Here is a 20,311-nt window from a genome sequence, read left to right as displayed (position 1 = left end):
GTTCCCACCCCACTTTCCATAGACTTAAATTGTTGTTCAGAGCATTCAAACAATGGCCCTCATCTATCACTTTCAATACTCTTCCCTAATATTCCCTAACATATATAATCTCTACTACAATCAGGCAAGTGCCCTCACTGCCATATATAATCCATGCTTGCCATTTCTTTCTACTATATTGTTTAGACTGGTCCCCTCATCTGGAATGCTCTCTTCCACATATTTAAATCACCTCACTCATCTGTAAACTCCAGAAAAGCAGGACCAGATCTGTTGTATTCACAATCATATCCCCAGTACCTTGCACATTAGCTACTCAAATAATTGCCGAGTTAGTAAATGAACTCAAGTCCTACCTCCTCCATGAAAAACATGTCAAATACTCATACCCACTTTCTTTTTGAGTTCTGAATACCCTTGGAATCAGCATCATAGTTTAGTACTTAATTTCTCTGTAATTGCTTGGTTTTAGATTTATTTCTGATTAGACAATGGAGCATATGCCTTATGCTTCTTTGCATATCTCACAGAACCCACATAAATACTACATTCATAACAAGCACACAATAAACATTTAATTGGAGTGCTGACATAACTTGTAACAGCTCAACTTACGTACAAGTTTGTAAGAATGCAACTATTTTGAAGAGTAGGTCAGAAATGCACAAAGTCTTTTTTTCCTCTGCCTACTTTTTCAGAAATCATTCAGAAGTATGGTTCAGCATTTCACAATTAAAGAAATAATCCAGAAAAGCTCAGTGACCCAGAGTCTGTAACTCACTAATTATGTAAGCAGAATGCCATGAGTTTTCTCGGTGGAGAAGCAGAAAGATTAAGTACATCAGGGTGACTTGACTTGCTATCTGTGATAATGAGTTTCAAGATGTGATGTTAGCATACTGTAGGTGTAATGTAGGCTACTGTGCCCTCCCAATCTGAGTTTTCCATTTTCTGTGGTGGAATTTAGAAACTAATTATTGCTGCAGCACCTGGGTGGCTTAGTCAGTTAAGCGTCTGACTTCAGCTCAGGTCATGATCTCGCAATTTGTGGGTTAGAGCCCTGCGTCGGGATCTGTGCTGACAGATCAGAGCCTGGAGCCTGCTTCAGATTCTGTGTCTCCCTCTCTCTCTGCCCCTCCCCAGCTCGTGTTCTCTCTCTCTCTCTCTCTCTCTCTCTCTCTCTCTCTCTCTCAAAAGTGGATAAACATTAAAAACAATTTTTTTAATGCATTAGAAACTAATTATTGCTTGCAGGTACTGATTCATTAGTATATTCCTCCTACATCCACTCAATTTATAGTACTGCAAAACTAGAATTTATAATTTTATTATATAGGTTGCTAACATTAAAACATTTTTAATAATTTTTAATTTTTTTTAATTTTATTTTTGAGAGAGAGACAGAGGTGAGCAGGGGAGGGGCAGAGAGAGAGGGAGACACAGAATCTGAAGCAGGCTCCAGGCTCTGAGCTGTCAGCACAGAGCCCGACACAGGGCTTGAACCCTCAAATCAAGAGATCATGAACTGAGACAAAGTCAGACGCTTAACCAACTGAGCCACCCTGGCGCCCCTACAGTAAATAGTTTTTAAAAGAATAATGGTAACTAAACTTTACTGTGTTTACTACCTGACAGGCACTGCTCTTAGAGCTTCACATGTATTAACTCATCAACAATCCTCTGAGGTAGGTACTGTTATATCATTTTTGTATTTACCTAATATCTGAAATACATGTACTGAATAAAACAGTTTTTCTTTTTAAATAAACATTTTTCCTTAAAAAAAAGATAAAAATAGACACATGACCATTTCTTTTCTCTTCCTGAGGGACTTAGAAAATACAAATAAGACCAACATCACTTTAAACATTAAGTCTTTTAGCATATCTTTAATTAATGTAATTAGCTAAAAATAAAACTATGACTCCTTACTTTTGAATTTAGTTTGAAAGTATCAAGGAAATTTTGAGTTACCAATACTTTAATTTTTCGTCATCAAATCTATTTGCTCATTCATACTTTCAAAGAAGATAAATGAGTATTTCTCCCTTTAGGACAAACAAGGAACTTAACTGCAATAGAGCTAATTTTGCTCAAATGTCTATGTACTTTAAAAAAAAAACAGTTCTTTGGGGAGCCTGAGTGGCTCAGTCGGTTTGGCATTTGACTTCAGCTCAGGTCATGATCTCGTGGTTCACGAGTTCAAGCCCCACATCAGGCTCTGTGCTCACAGCTCAGATCCTGGAGCCTGCTTTGGATGCTGTGTCTCCCTCTCTCTCTGCCCCTTTCCCACTCACACTCTGTCTCTCTTTCTCCATCTCAAAAATAAATAAACATTAAAAAAAATACAGTTCTTTTATGTAAGGTAAGAACATGGATTCTAGGGGCACCTGGATGACTCAGTCAGTTGAGCATCCCATCATCCTAAATTCATGGGATTGAGCCCATGTTGGGCTCCACACTGGGCATGGAACCTGCTTGAGATATTCTCTCTCTTTCTCTCTCTCCCTCTCCCTCTCTGCCTCTCTCCACAACTCATGCACTCTCTCTAAAAAATAAAAAATAAAGTGACTTTATAAAAAAAAAAGAGAGAGAGAGAGAGAAGACCACAGAAGAGAGAGAGAGAGAGAGAGAAGTCTGGTTCTAAAACCAGACTGTCTGGCTTTAAATCTTAGCTTAGCCACTTACTAGCTCTAGAAATAAAATCTGGCCCTATGAAAGAACATGTTAACTCCTACCAAATTGCACATTTTTTCATAGATGAAAGATCAATTCTAGTCTCCTTCATTTACATGCTCCCCAAAAAATAATAAAAAGGAAAAGATTCAAGATCCCATGACTTACCACTGCCCCTAAAGTTAAGAAACAGGCATCTGTGAGTTATTTTTGTAAAAAACACAGTGGACACACTCTTATGCAACCCTAATCATACGCTAACACTCAAGGTCAAGTAATATACTGCACTACATAAATTATTTTTTCTATCATCATACAATGAATTTAAGGCTTTATAACTATCTGAAGACTACAAAGGTTTTTATGACTAAAATTCATTCTGCTATCACCTCGCTAGAAACAGAGGAGCCAGATAAAACACTTCACTTTAGATGGACAATACTTGAAGACATATGACACCAATTTGATTGCTAATACCCAAAAACACACTTACAGGTGTGATCAGAAATTAATACCAAGATACTGTGGCTGTAAGTCTGAACTAAAAATTGATAATCAGAATTAACAGTGAAATGGCAGAGTAAAATAAGAGAAAACATTTATTGGCCAAAATGAAACTGGTTCTATGCAAATGATTTAATATTAATAGTGTTTTAAAAATATAATATATTGGAAGCACCTAAGTGGCTCAGTTGGTTGAGCATCTGAATCTTGATTTCAGCTCAGGTCATTATCTCACAGGTTTGTGAGATCAAGCCCTGCATCAGGCTCTGCACTCAGTGTGAAGCCTGCTTGAGATTCTCTCTCTCCCTTTCTCTCTGCTCTTCCCCTGCTCCAGCACACGTTCTAAATAAATAATTAATTAATTAAAAATATAATATATTGGGCACTTGGGTGGCTCAGTCAGTTGAGCAACCAATTCTTGATTTCGGCTCAGCTCATGATCTCACAGTCCTGAGATCAAGCCCCATGTCCACACCCGGTGAGGAGCCTACTTAAGATTTTCTCTCTCTCTCTCTCTCTCTCTCTCCCTCTCCCTCTCCCTCTCCCTCCCCCTCTCACTCTGCCCCTAGCCAGTACTCTCTCTCTCCCCACTCCAAAATAATAATGTATTTATTAATAATCAATACAATATACTTTATATTAATAGCATTATTATTGATTGATTTAATAATTCAATTAGAATTCTTAGAACAAATAATTTTATTATCACCAAAAAATTAGATACCTTTGTTTTTTCTTACCATTGTAAGTACAAGGATCAACTAAGGAGTTACACTTGGAACTCCTTAACAACCAAGCTCTTTGTAAACTTTTGTTAGTTCAAGGATCAATTCTTAAGTATCCTCACGACACTAGAAGTCAGCTACAAATTTATCCTAAATAGTCCTGAGAAGGGCCCCTGGGTGGCTCAGTCCACTGAGCTTCTGACTCCTGTTTTCAGCCCTGGTCAAAATCTCAGGGTCAGGCTCCACCCTGAGCATGGAGCCTGCTTAAGATTCCCTCTCTTCCTCTCTACCCTTCCCCCACACATGCATGCTTTCTCTCTCTGTGTTAAATAAATAAATAAGTAAACAAATAAATATTTAAGAAACAGTCCTGGGAATTTCCTTTAAAGGGCTCTCCACTCTGGAATTCTTTTCTGTTCTTCTATCTCTGTTAACAGTTTTTCAGGTCTTAACAGAAGCCCTCTTAATGCTCTCCTCTCCTGAACGGCAGGTACCATGCTTCAGGTGAACACTCAAAAGAGCAGAAACCATTTTCTTCACAATTCCAAGAATATACAATGCGCTGCAAACTCTCAGGTCAGAGTAGAGGAGGGAAGTAATTCCAATATTATTCCCTCACAATCTTTGGCTGAGACATCAAATGCACAAACAGGATCAGCAACAATTATATCAGCATAAAACAAAACACTTAAACTTTTTACAAACAAAATCAAATAGGGTAAATGGCCAGGTTAAAACAATTTCCCTAAGATGTGAAATAACCTGTTTATTCAACTAGTAAATTATGAAAATGTGCTCCTGAGTATAGGCCTGAAAAACTGGACTTCTACACGAGAAAATCATAAAGTAAAAATAGGTTTAAAAAAATAGCTGTGTAATTCTAAATGTGGACAGAAAACATGGGACAAAGTACAACTAAGTGGCTCAAAATGGGGGATATTTTATCCTCATTTCCTCCAAGGAAAGAAATATTTGTGAAAACTAATGTAATCTACCAGTATCCCACACATTTAATTCCACAAAGATAAGAAAATCACTTCAATTTTCTAACAGTGCTGGAGAAACTAGGAACATATTTATGAAACCAGAAATTTTCTACCCTTTCACTGTAATGAAACACATTCTAAAAGTATCATGATACTTTTCCTGCCATACTACCTCAGCAAATAAGCAAGTTATATCATATTAAATCTACCTGAAGACTTGAGAGTTATAAGTGAAAAACATGATTGTTGAGATGGTAAATTGAACCAAAACAGGCCTGTGGCCTGTCTCTCCTGCCCACCTCCCTGCTCCACCCACATTTTTATGTCCTAAGCAAGACCACAGTTCAAAAACAAAACTCTGTAAAACCTTTCACAAAGATGAGTAGAAGAAATTTTAAGATAAAACTCCCAAATATTATTCTCAGCTGTGCCAGTGCCTGTATCACCTCAGATAAATCTCTCCTCACAATTTAGTTTCCCAACTGGCAAATGAAAATTATTTTCACGCATTGGGATGTGTCTAAAGTCTTGATTAAAGGAGCACCTGGGTGGCTCAGTTGGCTAAGCATCTCTTAGTTTTGGCTCAGGTCACAGTCTTATGGTTCCTGAGTTTGAGCCCCGAATGGGGCTCCACGCTGATGGTGGGGAGCGTGCTTGGGATTCTCTCTCTCCTTCTCTCTCTGCCCCTCGTGCTCTCTCTCTCTCAAAATAAATAAATAAACTAAAAAAAGTCTTGATTAAAGTTTGTCAAGTATTTTTAATAAAATAAGTTATAATGAGGTTATAATGAGGAAGTTATAATGAGTTATAATAAGTTATAATGAGAAGTTATAATGAGGAATTTATAAAGAAATGTGTTGCCTTAGCACCCTCACAGAAGTAAAGATTGTATATGTTAGTTGATTTTTGCTCATCACTCCCTTTCCTTTTCAAATAAATTTTACTATTTCTGCATGCATCTTTTCAAAGAAAAACAACCTTCTGCATTAGAGACCAGAGACGTCTCTATCCTTTGGGGAGATTAGTGTTTAATCTAACCCTACCTGGAGGCCAAGAATCAAGATCTTTCTAAGACTATGATTGTTAAAGAATAGTTTCTATCATATTAAGAAGACCAGGCGAGAAATCAATTTGGAGAAAAAGAAATGCAGAAATTCATTGGGGAAATCCTGGAACAACTTCTGGCTTCAGACACCAATGTTATTCATTCCCAGAAATGTAAAAATTGATTCCAAATTACATTTAAGTTATAACAGTCAATCAGAATTAAAATACAACAAACTTTAAGAGAAAAAAAATGAGAGAGACAAATCAAGAAACAGACTTTTTCTTCTTTTTTAAGTTTATTTTGAGAGACAGAGAGAGTGAGAGGAGGAAGGGCAGAGAAAGACAGAGGGCAAAAGAATCGCGCTGGCTCCTCACTGTCAGTGCGGAGCCTAATGTGGGGCTCAAACTCATGAGCCGTGAGATCATTACCTGGGAGCTTAATTACCTGAGCCACCCAGGCACCCCAAGAAACAGACTTAACTATAGGGAACACATTAATGGTTACTAGAAGGGAGGTGGGTGGGTGGGGGGATAGGTTAAATAGGTGATGGGGATTAAGGAGTGCACTTGTGATGCGCACTGGGTAATGTATGGAAGTGTTGAATCACTATATTGTACACCTGAAACTAATATAATACCATATGTTAACCAAATTTAAAATTAAAGCTTAAAAAAATTAAAGCTTAAATGAAAATATATAGCAAACTTTATTTTTTCTCTTAAATTTGAGTTTACATCTGACTGAAATCTCATACATTCATGCTGCTTTTGTCATTTCATGCATTTTTTCTATATATAAGCTTTTTTGTTGGCTGGAGGGTAGCTGGATATGGTTGTGAGCTTACCAGTTTTGGAGCCTATATATTTTTTCCTTTAACAGCAATATCTGAGAGGATGTGGCTGTGTTAGAAATAGGGATGTTGATGTACAGTGTGTTGTTGGATGTCCTGCATCTTTCCAGCCCCCTAAGCCTCGGCTCGTATTTTTTCTTCTACCTGGGCTGCCCTCCCCTACTTCCATTCCTGCAAAGTTAAGTCCTACCCAACTTCAAGGCCCATCTCAAATGCTCCCTTCCCTGCATTCTCATAACACTTTCTCGTTCCAACGTACAATGTTACTGAGATGAAATTAAAAGGATGTAACTGTCTTTCCTATACATTGTGAGACCCTCTAGTACCAAAAAACCCTCTCATGTCATGAATGTAAACACAAGAACGTTTTAAAAATAAATAAAATCTCAGTTCAAAATATCCTTTTAAAAGGATGAGATTTTAAAAAGATTTTTAAAAAGTAAGAGGATGAGATAAGCAGTCTAGTTATTCAATCAGTGGGGCTGCTAGAACCCACTGACTTCATAACTGAACTCAACTAACGTGACTGCAAACTCACTTGAGGCCAGGGACTCTGTCCTATTTCTTGCCTATACTCCATACCACCCCCACACCTCGACATCACCCAATTCGATGTCCTTCACACATTAAGACTCAATACAAAACCGTATTACTGTAGATGAAAAGACTCTAAAACAAAGATCAGATGCTAAAATACGAACTTGTGAAGCAATGAAAGAGTTGTTGGTGCTTAGGATAACCTCAACGTCTACAACAAAAAGTGTCAAAGATAAAGGTACCACAAGGGTGTGACAAGTATGGAGAATAACTTTACTGGGAAGCGGGCCGAATGAACAAAATGAAATAAGAACAAGAGCGTTCTCTCAGTTTAGCTTATGCTCCCAGAGAGAGACAAGAAGCAAAATAATTTTTCACTTTATTTCATTAATTATGGTCATCAGTACATGTGACTTCCATACAGGCACAGACCTTCTCATATCTTTAATTAATTAGGTAACACAGGCCACTGGATGATCAGAACACTTTCGCAGGAGGGTACAAGGAAAATGACACGGGTCAGTACCCAATCTCCCCTCCATTATGCCCTATTAGGAGGGGTAAAACATGAGCGAGGTAAATACCTGAGTTGTGAAGAAGTGAGCGTTTGGGGATTGCCCCCAGATTAAAATGACCCTGGGTACACTCGGTAGTACAGACTGACAGTACAGAACACCTCTCCAGTAGAAAGGAACGACGGGAAGCCGGTATAGGACTTACCTGGTTTATTTTTTCCTATGGTTAAACGTCGGGAGCTACGCAGCCCGCGGCAGCGACAAATGCACGCGCAGGCTCCAATCTAACACACCCGGAGAAGAAGCAATAGTAGCGGCGTCCGGAGGGAGGGGGAGGGGGAGAGGGGAGCGCGGCGGCGGCAGCGGGGGCGGCGGCGGCAGCAGCACTCACTTGGATTCTGTTCCTCCACCCTTAGCCTCCCGGGCCTGTGGCCTTTACCCTTCCCTTCCTTACTCCCCCCCCCCACTTCCGGGTGACGCCCAGGCCGGAAGCAGGGCCTGAGACGCGGAGAGAGGGACGCGTCACGTGAAGGGCAACGCGAGCCCTAGAATCAAGCTTCTCCCGCCCCCTACTGCCCTTAGGCTGACACGCAGCCCCTGGCTGAAGTCTTTGCCTTGGCAAGAGAGCCCTCCAACCCGTTCCATCACCAGAAACAAAACAAAACCCCACCAAAGCCTGTGTCATCTAACCAGACAGAAAGTGCCATAGACCTCCTTGTAAATCATCTTGTACATAGTTCAGCCTTTCCCAGCATGAAATTAACGTGCTGCTGATAGACTGTGTAGCCTAACTCCAGATGCAAATGCCAGAACTATGAACTTGCATTCATCCTCCATTCAAAAATGATCTTGGGATGCCTAGGTGGCTCAGTCGGTTAAGCGTCCAACTTTGGCTCAGGTCATGATCTGGTGGTTCAAGACTTCAAGCCCCGCATCCAGCTCTGTGCTGACAGCTCAGAGCCTGGAACCTGCTTCAGATTCTGTCTCTCTCCTTCTCTTTCTCTCTCTGCCCCTCCCCCGCTCACTCTCAAAAATAAATATTTTTTAACAATTTTTAAAAATGATCTCAAGATTTTTTGACTTTTTATTCATGCTTTTGAATTCATAATCTTTATGTGTCAGTACGTTACAGTTGGAGCAGGCATCGCACCTCACACTACCTTCACTATCACCATCCTAAAGCTTCGAACCACTTGCCCATTTATCCATTCACTTGCCGATCTTCTTAAAAACCTAGAGGATTCCAAGGATGTAAAGATATTAGACTATCACCATGAGTTCGGAAAGAAATGAGATGCATAAAATGTAGCAAGACCATGCAATAAATAAGCAATACAGAATTTGAGAAAAATATACTTTTAATCCTGTTTGCCCATTTCAACATTTAAAAAACGGCAAAATCCTAGGATTTTTAAAACTATGAACATTAAGAGGTACAGGCTCCCTTTCACTAAATTCAAAGTGAGATGTGGTCTTTTCATATCTCCTTTCATTGAATATCTGTCATAAGATATAGAGGGAAATTATAGATTATTTTGCATTTTCAATCCAGTTCCTGGGGAGCACCTGGGTGGCTCAGTTGGTTAAGCGTTGGCCTTTGGCTCAGGTCATGATCTCACCATTCATCAGTTTGAGCCCTACATTGGATTCTCTGCTGTCAGTGCAGAGCCCGCTTCAGATCCTCTGTCCCCCTCTCTCTCTGCTCCTCCCCCACTTGCACTCTCAAAATTAAAATAAACATTAAACCCAGTTCCCATAAAAGTATCAAGTCCAATAATGTTGCCAAATTCGAACTAGTACACAAGGTATACATATTAAGTTAATATTTGTAAAAGGCTTAGTAAAGTGGCACACACTAAGCATATTTAAATACTGATAAACTAATTTCCATGCCACCTGTTTTCAAACTCCTATTAATCCTTGACAGGCCACTTAAAATCGCCCAAGATTTAAATTTTAGGCCTACAATGAAGTATTTCAGAAAGGATTATTCCTTCTCCCCTATACCTATACACATATATGAAAAAATTATCTTCAATATTCCTAACCTTCCCAGCCATTTAGTTGTAACTGTCAATCGTGTACAACCTTGCGTCACAAATTCAACCCCAAATTTAAAATCTTTAAAAATCACATGAAATTAAGATGGCTTTTAAGTGAGCTTCAAATCATTAGTAAGTTGGTTTGTAACTACAATATTAACAATTGTGTTAAGCTTTCACAGAAATTCACTAAAAGGCAGAAATCATAAAGCTTTATCAGAGTACCAAATTTACCAGCTAATTTTTATGTAAAGTTTATCGTTATGAGCTGCAACTCTCTTATCATGTACATCCTTAGTGATTGAGCCTTTCCCTTACTCTAAAACACCTCACATCTCTAAATGCATAATCCCTAATCCCCCTAATCAGTGCACAAGCATACCAACAGTTTTTTTTACAATTAGTATACTGAGCTTTCAAATAGAAGGGAGTGTCTTCAGGAAGTAATCAAGTTTTCTGGCGGTGAGCAAATAGTAGGTGCCCCCAAAATGCTTATAAAGTGATATTAAGATCTCCAATAGTCACAAGGGTGAGAACTCAGTATCTGTGCCTCCACAATTACCACAGTACCTAGTTCTAAATAAGCTTAATAAATTAAAAGAAAACATTGTAATTTACGGTCAAATTAATTGAATTCATATTTACCCTAATTTAAAAAATACTTTCTGGCCTTCAACAAATAACATTTAAAGGATTGGCAATGCTTCTAAAGTCACTTACCTAAATTCTTCAGACAAACAGATTTTTGATAGGAAGACTAATTTGACAACCTTCCCAATCTAGATATTAAAATTTTCAGTGATGTTCTGGGATAAACTGAGTGTGTTTGTGAGAGGATAGACCTTTGAGTACACTAGGGAGGCTGCAAGGTCAGAACACTGTGATGACACAAACTAATTTAGACTTCTACTACTACTTCATTTCTGGTAGTGGCCATGGCAGTTTTATTTTATATTATTATTTTTTATTTAATTTTGAGAGAAGACAGATTGTGAACAGCAGAGAGAGAGAGAGAGACAGAATCCGAAGCAAGCTCCAGGCTCTGAGCTATCAGCACAGAGCCCAACAAGGGGCTCAAACCCACAAACTGCGAGATCATGACCTGAGCCACCCAGGCACCCTGGCCATGGTAGTTTTACAATTACTCATCAGGACAAGATTAAGTACAAAATAAAGTTTTAAAAGTCTGTTCAGACATGCCAACTACCACCACCAGATTTTATCACACAGAGAAACATATATGTTGGCAAATGGACAAATAGACATTTTTAAATTTTTTTTTGCCTATAAGAGCTGGCAACACTTATCTGACAAAGTGGCACAAATCATATTGAAAACTGTGTATAGTCGTTAGTAATCCTCAATAAAAATTCAGTAATGAAGAGGTAAATAATCTAACGGAAAGTTAAAGCTTCCTTAAAGAAATGTTTATTTTACTTAATCACATCTCAGGGCTACATGCATTTGAACACTTTAGTCCTATTTTAACATTCTTTCTAAATATAGTGTTCATTCAAATTTTATCAAATATAGGCACTATTACATAGTTACTAATCTGCAACATAGTTTGCAAGGACATTCAACTTATTTTTCCTACTCAATGAAATTACTTACTGGCTTTGATGCATTTTGCCATAAGAGCATTCTTCTAGTATTTCATACAACAGGTAAAAATTTTTCTGATGTTTGGTTACACATACATCCTTACCTACATACATCAGGTAAATTTGGCAATGCCTAGAAGCCACTTACCTGATAACTTACTTTAGGTGAGTGAATTTAGGAATCTCTAATTTAGCTAACATAGATTACTCCACTGAAATTCCATTTTCTGCTTATTTGAGCACTATCAACAAACATGAGGCTTTTTACGCCTTCAGCCAAGGAATTAACAAAGCACCAATGTGCTTCAAACATTATAGAGGTTTTCTTCAGTTAGCATCTTACACATAAAATCCAAGGTCATACTGAATTCAGGATAATACATGCATCAAAAGTTGGTATAATTACAGGATGCCAACAGGTCACTGAAAGTAGCTGGTTAAGTGACAATAAACCATATTTGACAGATCCTTTCTTTAATAGCATCACAAACATCCTAAATAAATATAATGAAAGATCCAAAGCTCTATGATGAATGTGCCAACAGAGCCAAAGAGCTAGCTAATCTTCAGACATCCTAGGAGTTCATCTGATAGGACCACTCTTCCCTTGGGTCTGGTGACACCCCAAGTTCTCTTGGCAGGAGTAAAAAGGACTTAATTCCAATTCCAAATATACATATAAATTAGAGGTAGAAAGCAGTATGCATATCAATATCTGGGCACTCAAAGATGACCTAAAGTAACTCTGAAATCACTTATTCATGAACTATAAGCCTACTATAAAGTTGACTTCCAGGTGATAGCCAAATTTTCCTTTCATAACACCTCATAAAGAAAAATTATTTAAGAAATTATAATGCATCTTCCTTTAATAGTAACACAAAGGTTAAATAAATGAAAAGTGATCAAGCTTGGTTTCATTACAAAAGAAACAAAATGACAACAAAGGTTTCAAATATACTTTATTTCTTCAATCAGGCCATATTTTAATGGGTGCACAGTGCTTTTACTTGGCATCAATTAGGAGTTGGTTTTGAAACAATTCATTATTACACCAGCTGGGATGACTACTGATCTCTCCATTCCTTTGGGGTGACTCTGCCAACAGGGGACAGGTTCCATTCTATTCCAATTTGTGTTGCTGTCTGTAAGAATTAAAATGCTATCAGTTATAAAAGTTTAAACCAGAGTCCACTCTCCCTTGGAGACCATTTCTTAAAAGTGACAAAGGTATTCTACTCTACAGGTTAAAAACACACAGAGACTCAGCTGGGATATATAGTGCCCACTATGTAAGCCAAACCTAATTGCTGTCCTAATTCTCCAGAGCAGTACTCTTCAATAGAACTTCCGGAGATGAAAGAAATGTTCTAGATCTTCATTGTCCAACACAAGAGCCACATATGGTTACTGAGCAACTGAAATGTGGCTAATATGACTGGGCAATTGAATTTTTAATTTAATTAACTCAAATTTCTACTTCACATTTCTGTAACATCTCCTCAAAACATTGCTTCACTCAACCACAACTACCTAAATACTGCCAAAGAGCACTTTTGTAATATCCTTTCAAGGAACACCACTCCAAAAGTGCCCCTAATCACACATTTGTTCAAAATCTATTTACTCTTCTAATTAAGTAGACACACCTATTTAATAGTATATTTAAGGAAGGTTAAAACAAGAATAAAAAGCCCCATTAATAAATATCTTTGTTTATTAAGGTAAGGATTTATACGTATCTTTTAAGAACAACTTATATATTTATCCCACTTTTAACCAGCAAGTATATAAACTGGTAAGCAGATTGTTACATGTAAGATGTAAAAAACTATAATAGTGAAAACAAGTCACTTTTACATCTCATCCATCAAAAATGTTGTACTCTGTTCGGAGGGCAGAACTTTAGAAGAGAAACTGATTAAGTGAAGGAAGGTGACCCAAGATGGTGAAAACCCTGGAAACCACATAACAAAAAGTGATTAACAGAACTAAGGATGTTTAAGAGAAGATCCAGGAAACATGATAGCAATTTTCTGGTATCTAATGGTTGATAACATGAAAATGGGATCAGAATTTCTTCGGCAAGAAAATGATGGGTAAAATATGAATGCTTAATGCTATGGAAGAAATTCCTGCACTGGGTGGTTAATTACATCAAAAAATCTCTGAAGTCCCTCTGAACAAGAAATGTATACTACTATGTGAAAACATTTTGAATTCATGAACTAAATAGGAATGAAGGGGCGCCTGGATGGCTCAGTCAGTTGGGCAACTGACTTCAGCTCAGGTCATGATTTCACAGTTCGTGGGTTCGAGCCCTGCATCGGGCTCTATGCTGCCAGCGCAGAGCCTGGAGCCTGTTTCGGATTCTGTGTCTCCCCCTCTCTCTCTCTCTCTCTGCCCCTCCCCCACTCACGCTCTCTGTCTCTGTCTCTCTCTCTCTCAAAAATAAACAAATATAGGGGCGCCTGGGTGGCGCAGTCGGTTAAGCGTCCGACTTCAGCCAGGTCACGATCTCGCGGTCCGTGAGTTCGAGCCCCGCGTCGGGCTCTGGGCTGATGGCTCAGAGCCTGGAGCCTGTTTCCGATTCTGTGTCTCCCTCTCTCTCTGCCCCTCCCCCGTTCATGCTCTGTCTCTCTCTGTCCCAAAAATAAATAAACGTTGGAAAAAAAATTTTTTTTAAAATAAACAAATATATATATATATATATATATATATTAAATAGGAATTAAAAACCTCTAATATAGAAAATTATCAATCAATAGTACTTACATAAGCCCATACAGCAACACAGAAAGTGGCTCCACTAGCTAATACAGCATTACCGTATTTGTCATGGAAATCAGGTGTCCGTTTCTGGTGGCTCTGCCTTGCCATTGTTTGCTGAATGCTTTGAACTTAAAGGAAAAAAGAAATACAGAAACATATCTATCAATTATAAGGAAAAGAGAACATGTAACTGATACTGCCATCAGGAAAGCAAAGGAAGTTAACTTTATCGTATCAGGCACTTAAATAAAATGTCAAAACATATTGTAGCTAAAAGCAAAGTAGCATACCTTAAAATGCATCAAAAATAAGATGAAATGACAGATGTATAGATATGTGAGAAACCAGGGGCACCTGAATGGCTCAGTTGGTTAAGCATCCAACTTCAGCTAAGGTCATGATCTCAGAGTTCATGAGTTCGAGCACTCTGCTGTCAGCACAGACCCTGCTTTGGATCCTCTGTCTCCCTCTCTCTCTGCCCCTCCCTGCTCATCCTCTCTCTCAAAAATAAACAAACATTAAAAAAAGATATGTGAGAAAACAAATATATCAAAATGTTAATTGTATCCATTAACATTAATTTGTATCAATAATTAATTTGAATTAATTTGTAATTTGTGTGTGATCATACAATTCTTCCAACTTTTCTATATGTCTGAAAATTATTCATAGTAAAATCTTGGGGGACAGGGAGTGCCTGGGTTGCTCAGTCAGTTGAGCAGCCAACTCTTGATTTCAGCTCAGATCATGATCTTGAGGTTCGTTGAGTTCAAGCCCCATGTAGGTCGTGGAGTCTGCTTGGGATTCTCTTTCTGTCCCTACCCCACTTGTGAGCTCGCACACTCTCTCAAAAATAAATAAACAAACATTTAAAAATTAAAATAAAATCTTGGGAGATAAAAAGGACAGGTGATGTCAGTAACATTCACTACAAACCTCTAGAACTTGGCTCCTATTCATTAATTTGAATGACTTAAATTTTCACTAGAGTTTACTCTGCAGTACTCAACAACTTACAACACCCTCAAAATGAATTTCAAATTAAAGCACACTAAATGCTTATCACCTTAAAATTACAAAAACAGGGGCACCTGGGTGGCTCAGTCGGTTGGGCGTCCGACTTTGGCTCGGGTCATGATCTCGCAGTCTGTGAGTTCGAGCCCCGCATCGGGCTCTGTGCTGACAGCTCAGAGCCTGGAGCCTGTTTCAGATTCTGTGTCTCCCTCTCTCTCTGGCCCTCCCCCGTTCATGCTCTCTCTCTGTCTCAAAAATAAATAAACGTAAAAAAAAATTTTTTTTTAATTACAAAAACAAAACAAAACTAGAATAATCTTGATTTTTTCAAAAACAAATGAATACCATGCTAAAAGAAATGGGGTACATGAAAATGTGTAAAACACAGATCCTGTCCTCAAGTAACCTCCTAAATTAGAGGAGGATATGGGACACGCATACACAAACCACTGTACTACAAGTAGAATATTAGATAAGCACTTTGAACAGAAGGTAGGATTTGGTTACATAGATGTAGGAAAGGGAAATGTGAAAAACGGCAAAGAAAAGCCTAGTATATTAAAAAAGCAATTATGGGGGCACCTGGGTGGCTCAGTCAGTTAAGCGTCCGACTTCGGCTCTGCTCATCATCTTGTGGTTCTTGGGTTCAAGCCCCAAATCAGGCTCTGTGCTGACCTCTCAGAGCCTGGAGCCTGGTTCGGATACTGTATCTCCCTCTTTCTGCCCCTCCCCTACTCATGCGTGCAGCATGCTTTCTGCCTCTTTCTCTCAAGAATAAACAAACATTAGAAAAGGGGAAAATTAAAGAAAAAAGTTATGTTTGCTTGAAGGACAAGGTATACGGACAAGTAATGTGGGATAAAACTAGAAAGGATCGTTGGTAGAGGCAAAGGTTTTTGAGCAGAAGGACATTAAAACTTTGCGTTACTAGTATTTTAGTAGAATGAGTTTTCAAACTGCCTCTGGAGGCACTTAGAAGAGCTTGGCAAAGAGCCCGAGACTGGAAAACGCGTATTTCCGGATATTTTTTTTTCTTCCGAAGTAACAGGTCCTTATTGTTTTAGATCCTCAAATGGCACTACTTATGTAATTGTTGCCCATTCACTAGCATTTAAGAATTTAATAGCTTCTATGTGATAGAATGGGTTATCTCAGGATAGTTATTTGGCCATTAATGATTTCTCCTCTTAACTGCCTTACAGGTTTTCTTTTCACCTTTAGATACACTTGGGATGAGCAAATTTACAAACATTTCACTATATATTCTGCTGTAGAGCAGTTATTAAAAAGTGAACGTGTGACTTCCACATTGAAAAACAAACAAAACAACAACAACAAAAAAACCTCCCTTTCCTGAGAAGTACAGGCCGTACCAGCTCAAAGGGCAAATAGATTAAAATTACCAAACAATTCTGCAACACCTCATGACTTCAACATTCCGGGAACCCAAGTGGATTTCTTTAGACCTCTCCTCTGTTAACAAGAAATTTCTTGGTTACCACCTATTGGTGATCTCATATAATCCTCAACAATGGTATGAAGTAGGAATTATTTACTAACACCCTATCTTACAAAGAAGGAAAATGAGGTTCAGAGAAAAATCATTTGCCCAAAGTGAAAGAGATAATAGACGTGGCTTTTGGAATATTGAAAACCCTGTTGGGTAACTATTGTTTTGGTTATTGTCAAAGCTGCTTCAGTGTTTAGAACACAATCTACTAATACCTCTAAATGACTCTAAACTGAAAATAACAAGATGGCTCAAGAAGCAATACGGTAATTGCTTAAGGTCACTTTCAATGTAAAACCACTGCTCACATTAGTCAAGGTCACCTTCACTGCAAATCAAGTACGTAAATGAATTTTTCTCTCCAATGTAATACATTCTCAATACATAAGGCTGGTCTCAAAATTCCCTGTACCTGCTTAACTTTTAGACAAGAAAAAAAATTACAATTGCTTTCGAATAAGCTAATATTCACTTACTAACCTACAAACTACATAAAAGCTGCAGGGCCACCATTTAGGCTGTCACCTTGCAATGAAACCAGAGGAGAAGCTACATTTACAGTTTCCTTCCCCAGTTACAGGAATTAGGAGAGAAGGTTCTTCTCTTTCGGGGTAAGTGCACCCTCAAAGCTAAAACTTACTAAGGGATTAGTGTCCACCAAGTGCCTCCTTCCCTGCAATTGTACATAAGTGAATAATAATAATAATAAACTGGGTATGTTATGACTCTGGTAACAGAGCGAGCTGGGAACCAAAACAGGAACTCTGCGTGATTAAGTTAATGCTAAGGACAGCTTTCCAATTACTTCGGGAGACTGCGCATTTAGAATTAGAAAGTCAGGATGAAGGTGGAGGGAAAGGGCACGAGAAACCATGAGGACAAATTGATAAAATGCAGTTAGAAATTATTTGCTCACAATTTTTGCTTACCTCGGAGACGACTGAAAGCGTTTCTGGCCATAGGAAACATCCTGAAGCTGAAGACAGAACGGTGCAACTGTAGCTGCTGATTTGCTACAATTTGGGGCCAAGTCCCCTTGCAAAGAGCCCTGAAAAACAAAATGGCTTTTTGCTGGATACTTTAATGAGATTTAATGAAATCTCGCGAGGCCTTAAAAAAACCCTATAGAAATTGTAATCCTCTTTACAGACAGGAAGGAAAAAGGCTTTCTGGGAGATGTAGTTTCACGCTTTGTGAGTGGTGTAGGATGGTATTCAGTGAAAAATGAGAGAATCCTCCCCCTGCCCCCGTCTTGGAGCCAGGTTTAGAGCTCTACAGAGAGCTAAGACAGTGATTTTAGGCTGACACATCCAAGGCGCTAGCTTCAAAATAGTGTTTCAGAGTCTTTGCGCCTGTATCTCGCTCCACATTAGCAGTTCGTTTGGGTCCCCCGAACTTAATTTCTCTAATTTTTTTTTTTGTCTCCTATTACTACATACTACTTTGTTTAACTTTTAATTTTGAAATGATTTAAAATTTAGAAAAGTTGCAAGAACAGTAAAAAGAAACTAGTAATATGTGGATAAACAACGTCATAATTGTAGAATCTTGATGGTGGGTGTTCAGAGTACAGTTCTTTCACACTTTCTGTATGTTTGGATATTTTCATAATAAAATATAGGTGGTGAAGAGAACTCCTAAAACACCCATTGCCAAGGTACACCACTTGGATAATGTTTTGCCACATGTGTTCTCTCTCTCTCTCTCTCTGTCTATGGTGGGGGGCAGATCTGAACCATTTGAGAATAACTTGCATACATCATGTACTTTTACCTGTTAATACTAAAGGGTTCATTTTGTAAGAATAAGATATTCTATTACATAACCATAGTACAGTCATCAAATAAAGAAATTTTAGTATTGATACAATACAGCTCATATTCCAATTCACCAATTGTCCCAGTGTCTGTATCCAGAATTCAGTCCAGATCCCCATATTGAATTTAGTTGTTGTGTGTCTTTAGTTTCCTTTAAAATTGAATAGTTCCTCTGTCTTTGTCTTTTGTGGCATTAATTTTTTTGTCACTACCAGTAACCTTTATTCTCTCAGTTTTACATGTGAAGGAAGTGAGGTGCATAATCCTTAAGTGACTAGTAGAAGATCAAGATTAGTCAATTGTAAGTGGAAGGACTGGTAATGGACCTTCTGACTCCACAGGTCTGTGCTCTGTAATATCTTTGAAGAGTATAGGCCAATTATTTTGTAAAAATTCCCACAAATTGTGTGTGCTTAATGTTTACTCATGATTGAACTCAATTTATGCACTTCTGGCAGGAATACTACGTAACAGATGTGTCTTCTTAGGGCATCTTATCAGGAAGCATACAGTGTCCTATAATTGTCTCATTATTGCCAACTTTAATCATCTGGTCCAAAGAGTGGCTTCCAAGTTCCTACACTAAAGTTACTGGGGGTTTTTTCCTTTGTAATAAGTAATGTGAAAAATACATTGAGACCATGTGAATATCCTATTCTTGATCAAAATCTCACCCACTAGTTATTGTATCCATTGATGATTTTTGCCTAAATAAATTATTAGTGTGAAAGTTTCAAATGGTGATTTTCTAACTATCATTGCTTCTATATTTAATAGTGGGTGTTCTGCTGTAGGGAGGAATTTTATCCCCTCCTCCATTTTATTTGTTCATTATCAGTATGGATTTGTGGATTCAACAGCTATAATCCATTACTAGCATGATTTATTTTAATAATCAATAGTCCCAGATGTGAACAGTAGGATTCCATTCAACCTGGTTTCTATGTATTTTTTTACATGACTTCATTATTTTTTTATCATGTGTTTATTTTCTGACATAAGATGTTCAAGGTTCATCTTGTACTTTCCCTGCCATGGTACTGGAACCAGCCATTTCTCTAAGGAGCCCTAATTTTTTTAGAGATGTTATTTAGCAATATATATTCGGCGCCAAGTATGCTCATTGATATTGGAGTGTCGTTGCTTCTAGTCCTTTCAGCAAATAGGGCTAGGAATATATGTTATGAATAATATTTTTATACTAATACGTCCAATGCCAGTCCAATCCCCAAAAGTTCTTTTTTAGTTTCCCCCCTTTCATATTTGTATCTCCCTTCTTCCATAGTGAGAATCGTGGCTTTCAATAACATCAGTGTTTATACATATTACATTATATACAATATATTATATACAATACTCATATTGCTATGAAAAACAAATCTACTTAGAAGAGTTCAAGATTTGCTTGTAGGGTTTTTTCTTTTTCGACTAATGGTGTATAATCAAAGTCCTGTGTTCACAAATTATTCAGATTTGTTTTTTTTCTTTAGTGTAGTTGTTTTTCTTTTTTTTTTTCTTTTTTAAATGTTTATTTATTTTTGAGACAGAGAGACAGAGTGCTAGTGGGGGAGGGACAGAGAGAGAGGGAGACACAGAATCTGAAGCAGGCTCCAGGCTCTGAGCTGTCAGCACGGAGCCCAATGTGGGGCTCAAACTCGCAAACCATGAGATCATGACCTGAGATGAAGTTGGACGTTTAACCTACTGAGCC

General features: G+C 38.1%; 2 protein-coding genes across 5 annotated transcripts in view; both read right to left on the bottom strand.

The window, feature by feature from the left end:
* ATP7A (ATPase copper transporting alpha) overlaps positions 1–8,323 on the bottom strand; it is a 191,110-nt gene extending 182,787 nt beyond the window's left edge. For 3 of the 4 annotated variants that reach the window (XM_043570977.1, XM_043570978.1, XM_043570979.1), the window contains exon 1: positions 8,047–8,296. The gene's annotated coding sequence lies outside the window, so the exon portion shown is untranslated. Of the gene's footprint in view, positions 1–8,046 lie in introns of all 4 variants that reach the window. The other variant, XM_043570976.1, reaches the window with a different exon arrangement.
* Positions 8,324–12,432: 4,109 nt separating this feature from the next.
* On the bottom strand, positions 12,433–17,856 carry LOC122477015 (cytochrome c oxidase subunit 7B, mitochondrial). Its single transcript, XM_043569946.1, has 3 exons — positions 17,713–17,856; positions 14,263–14,387; positions 12,433–12,632 (listed from the first exon to the last, which is right to left on the bottom strand). Exons 1-3 carry the CDS (start codon positions 17,750–17,752, stop codon positions 12,555–12,557), a joined length of 243 nt encoding a protein of 80 aa, XP_043425881.1. The 5' UTR covers positions 17,753–17,856; the 3' UTR covers positions 12,433–12,554.
* Positions 17,857–20,311: the final 2,455 nt, after the last annotated feature.

This window comes from Prionailurus bengalensis, chromosome X (genome assembly GCF_016509475.1).
Source record: "Prionailurus bengalensis isolate Pbe53 chromosome X, Fcat_Pben_1.1_paternal_pri, whole genome shotgun sequence".
Taxonomy (NCBI): domain Eukaryota; kingdom Metazoa; phylum Chordata; class Mammalia; order Carnivora; family Felidae; genus Prionailurus; species Prionailurus bengalensis.
Note: the sequence above shows the minus strand (reverse complement) of the source record. Positions and strands in the feature narration are given on the sequence as shown.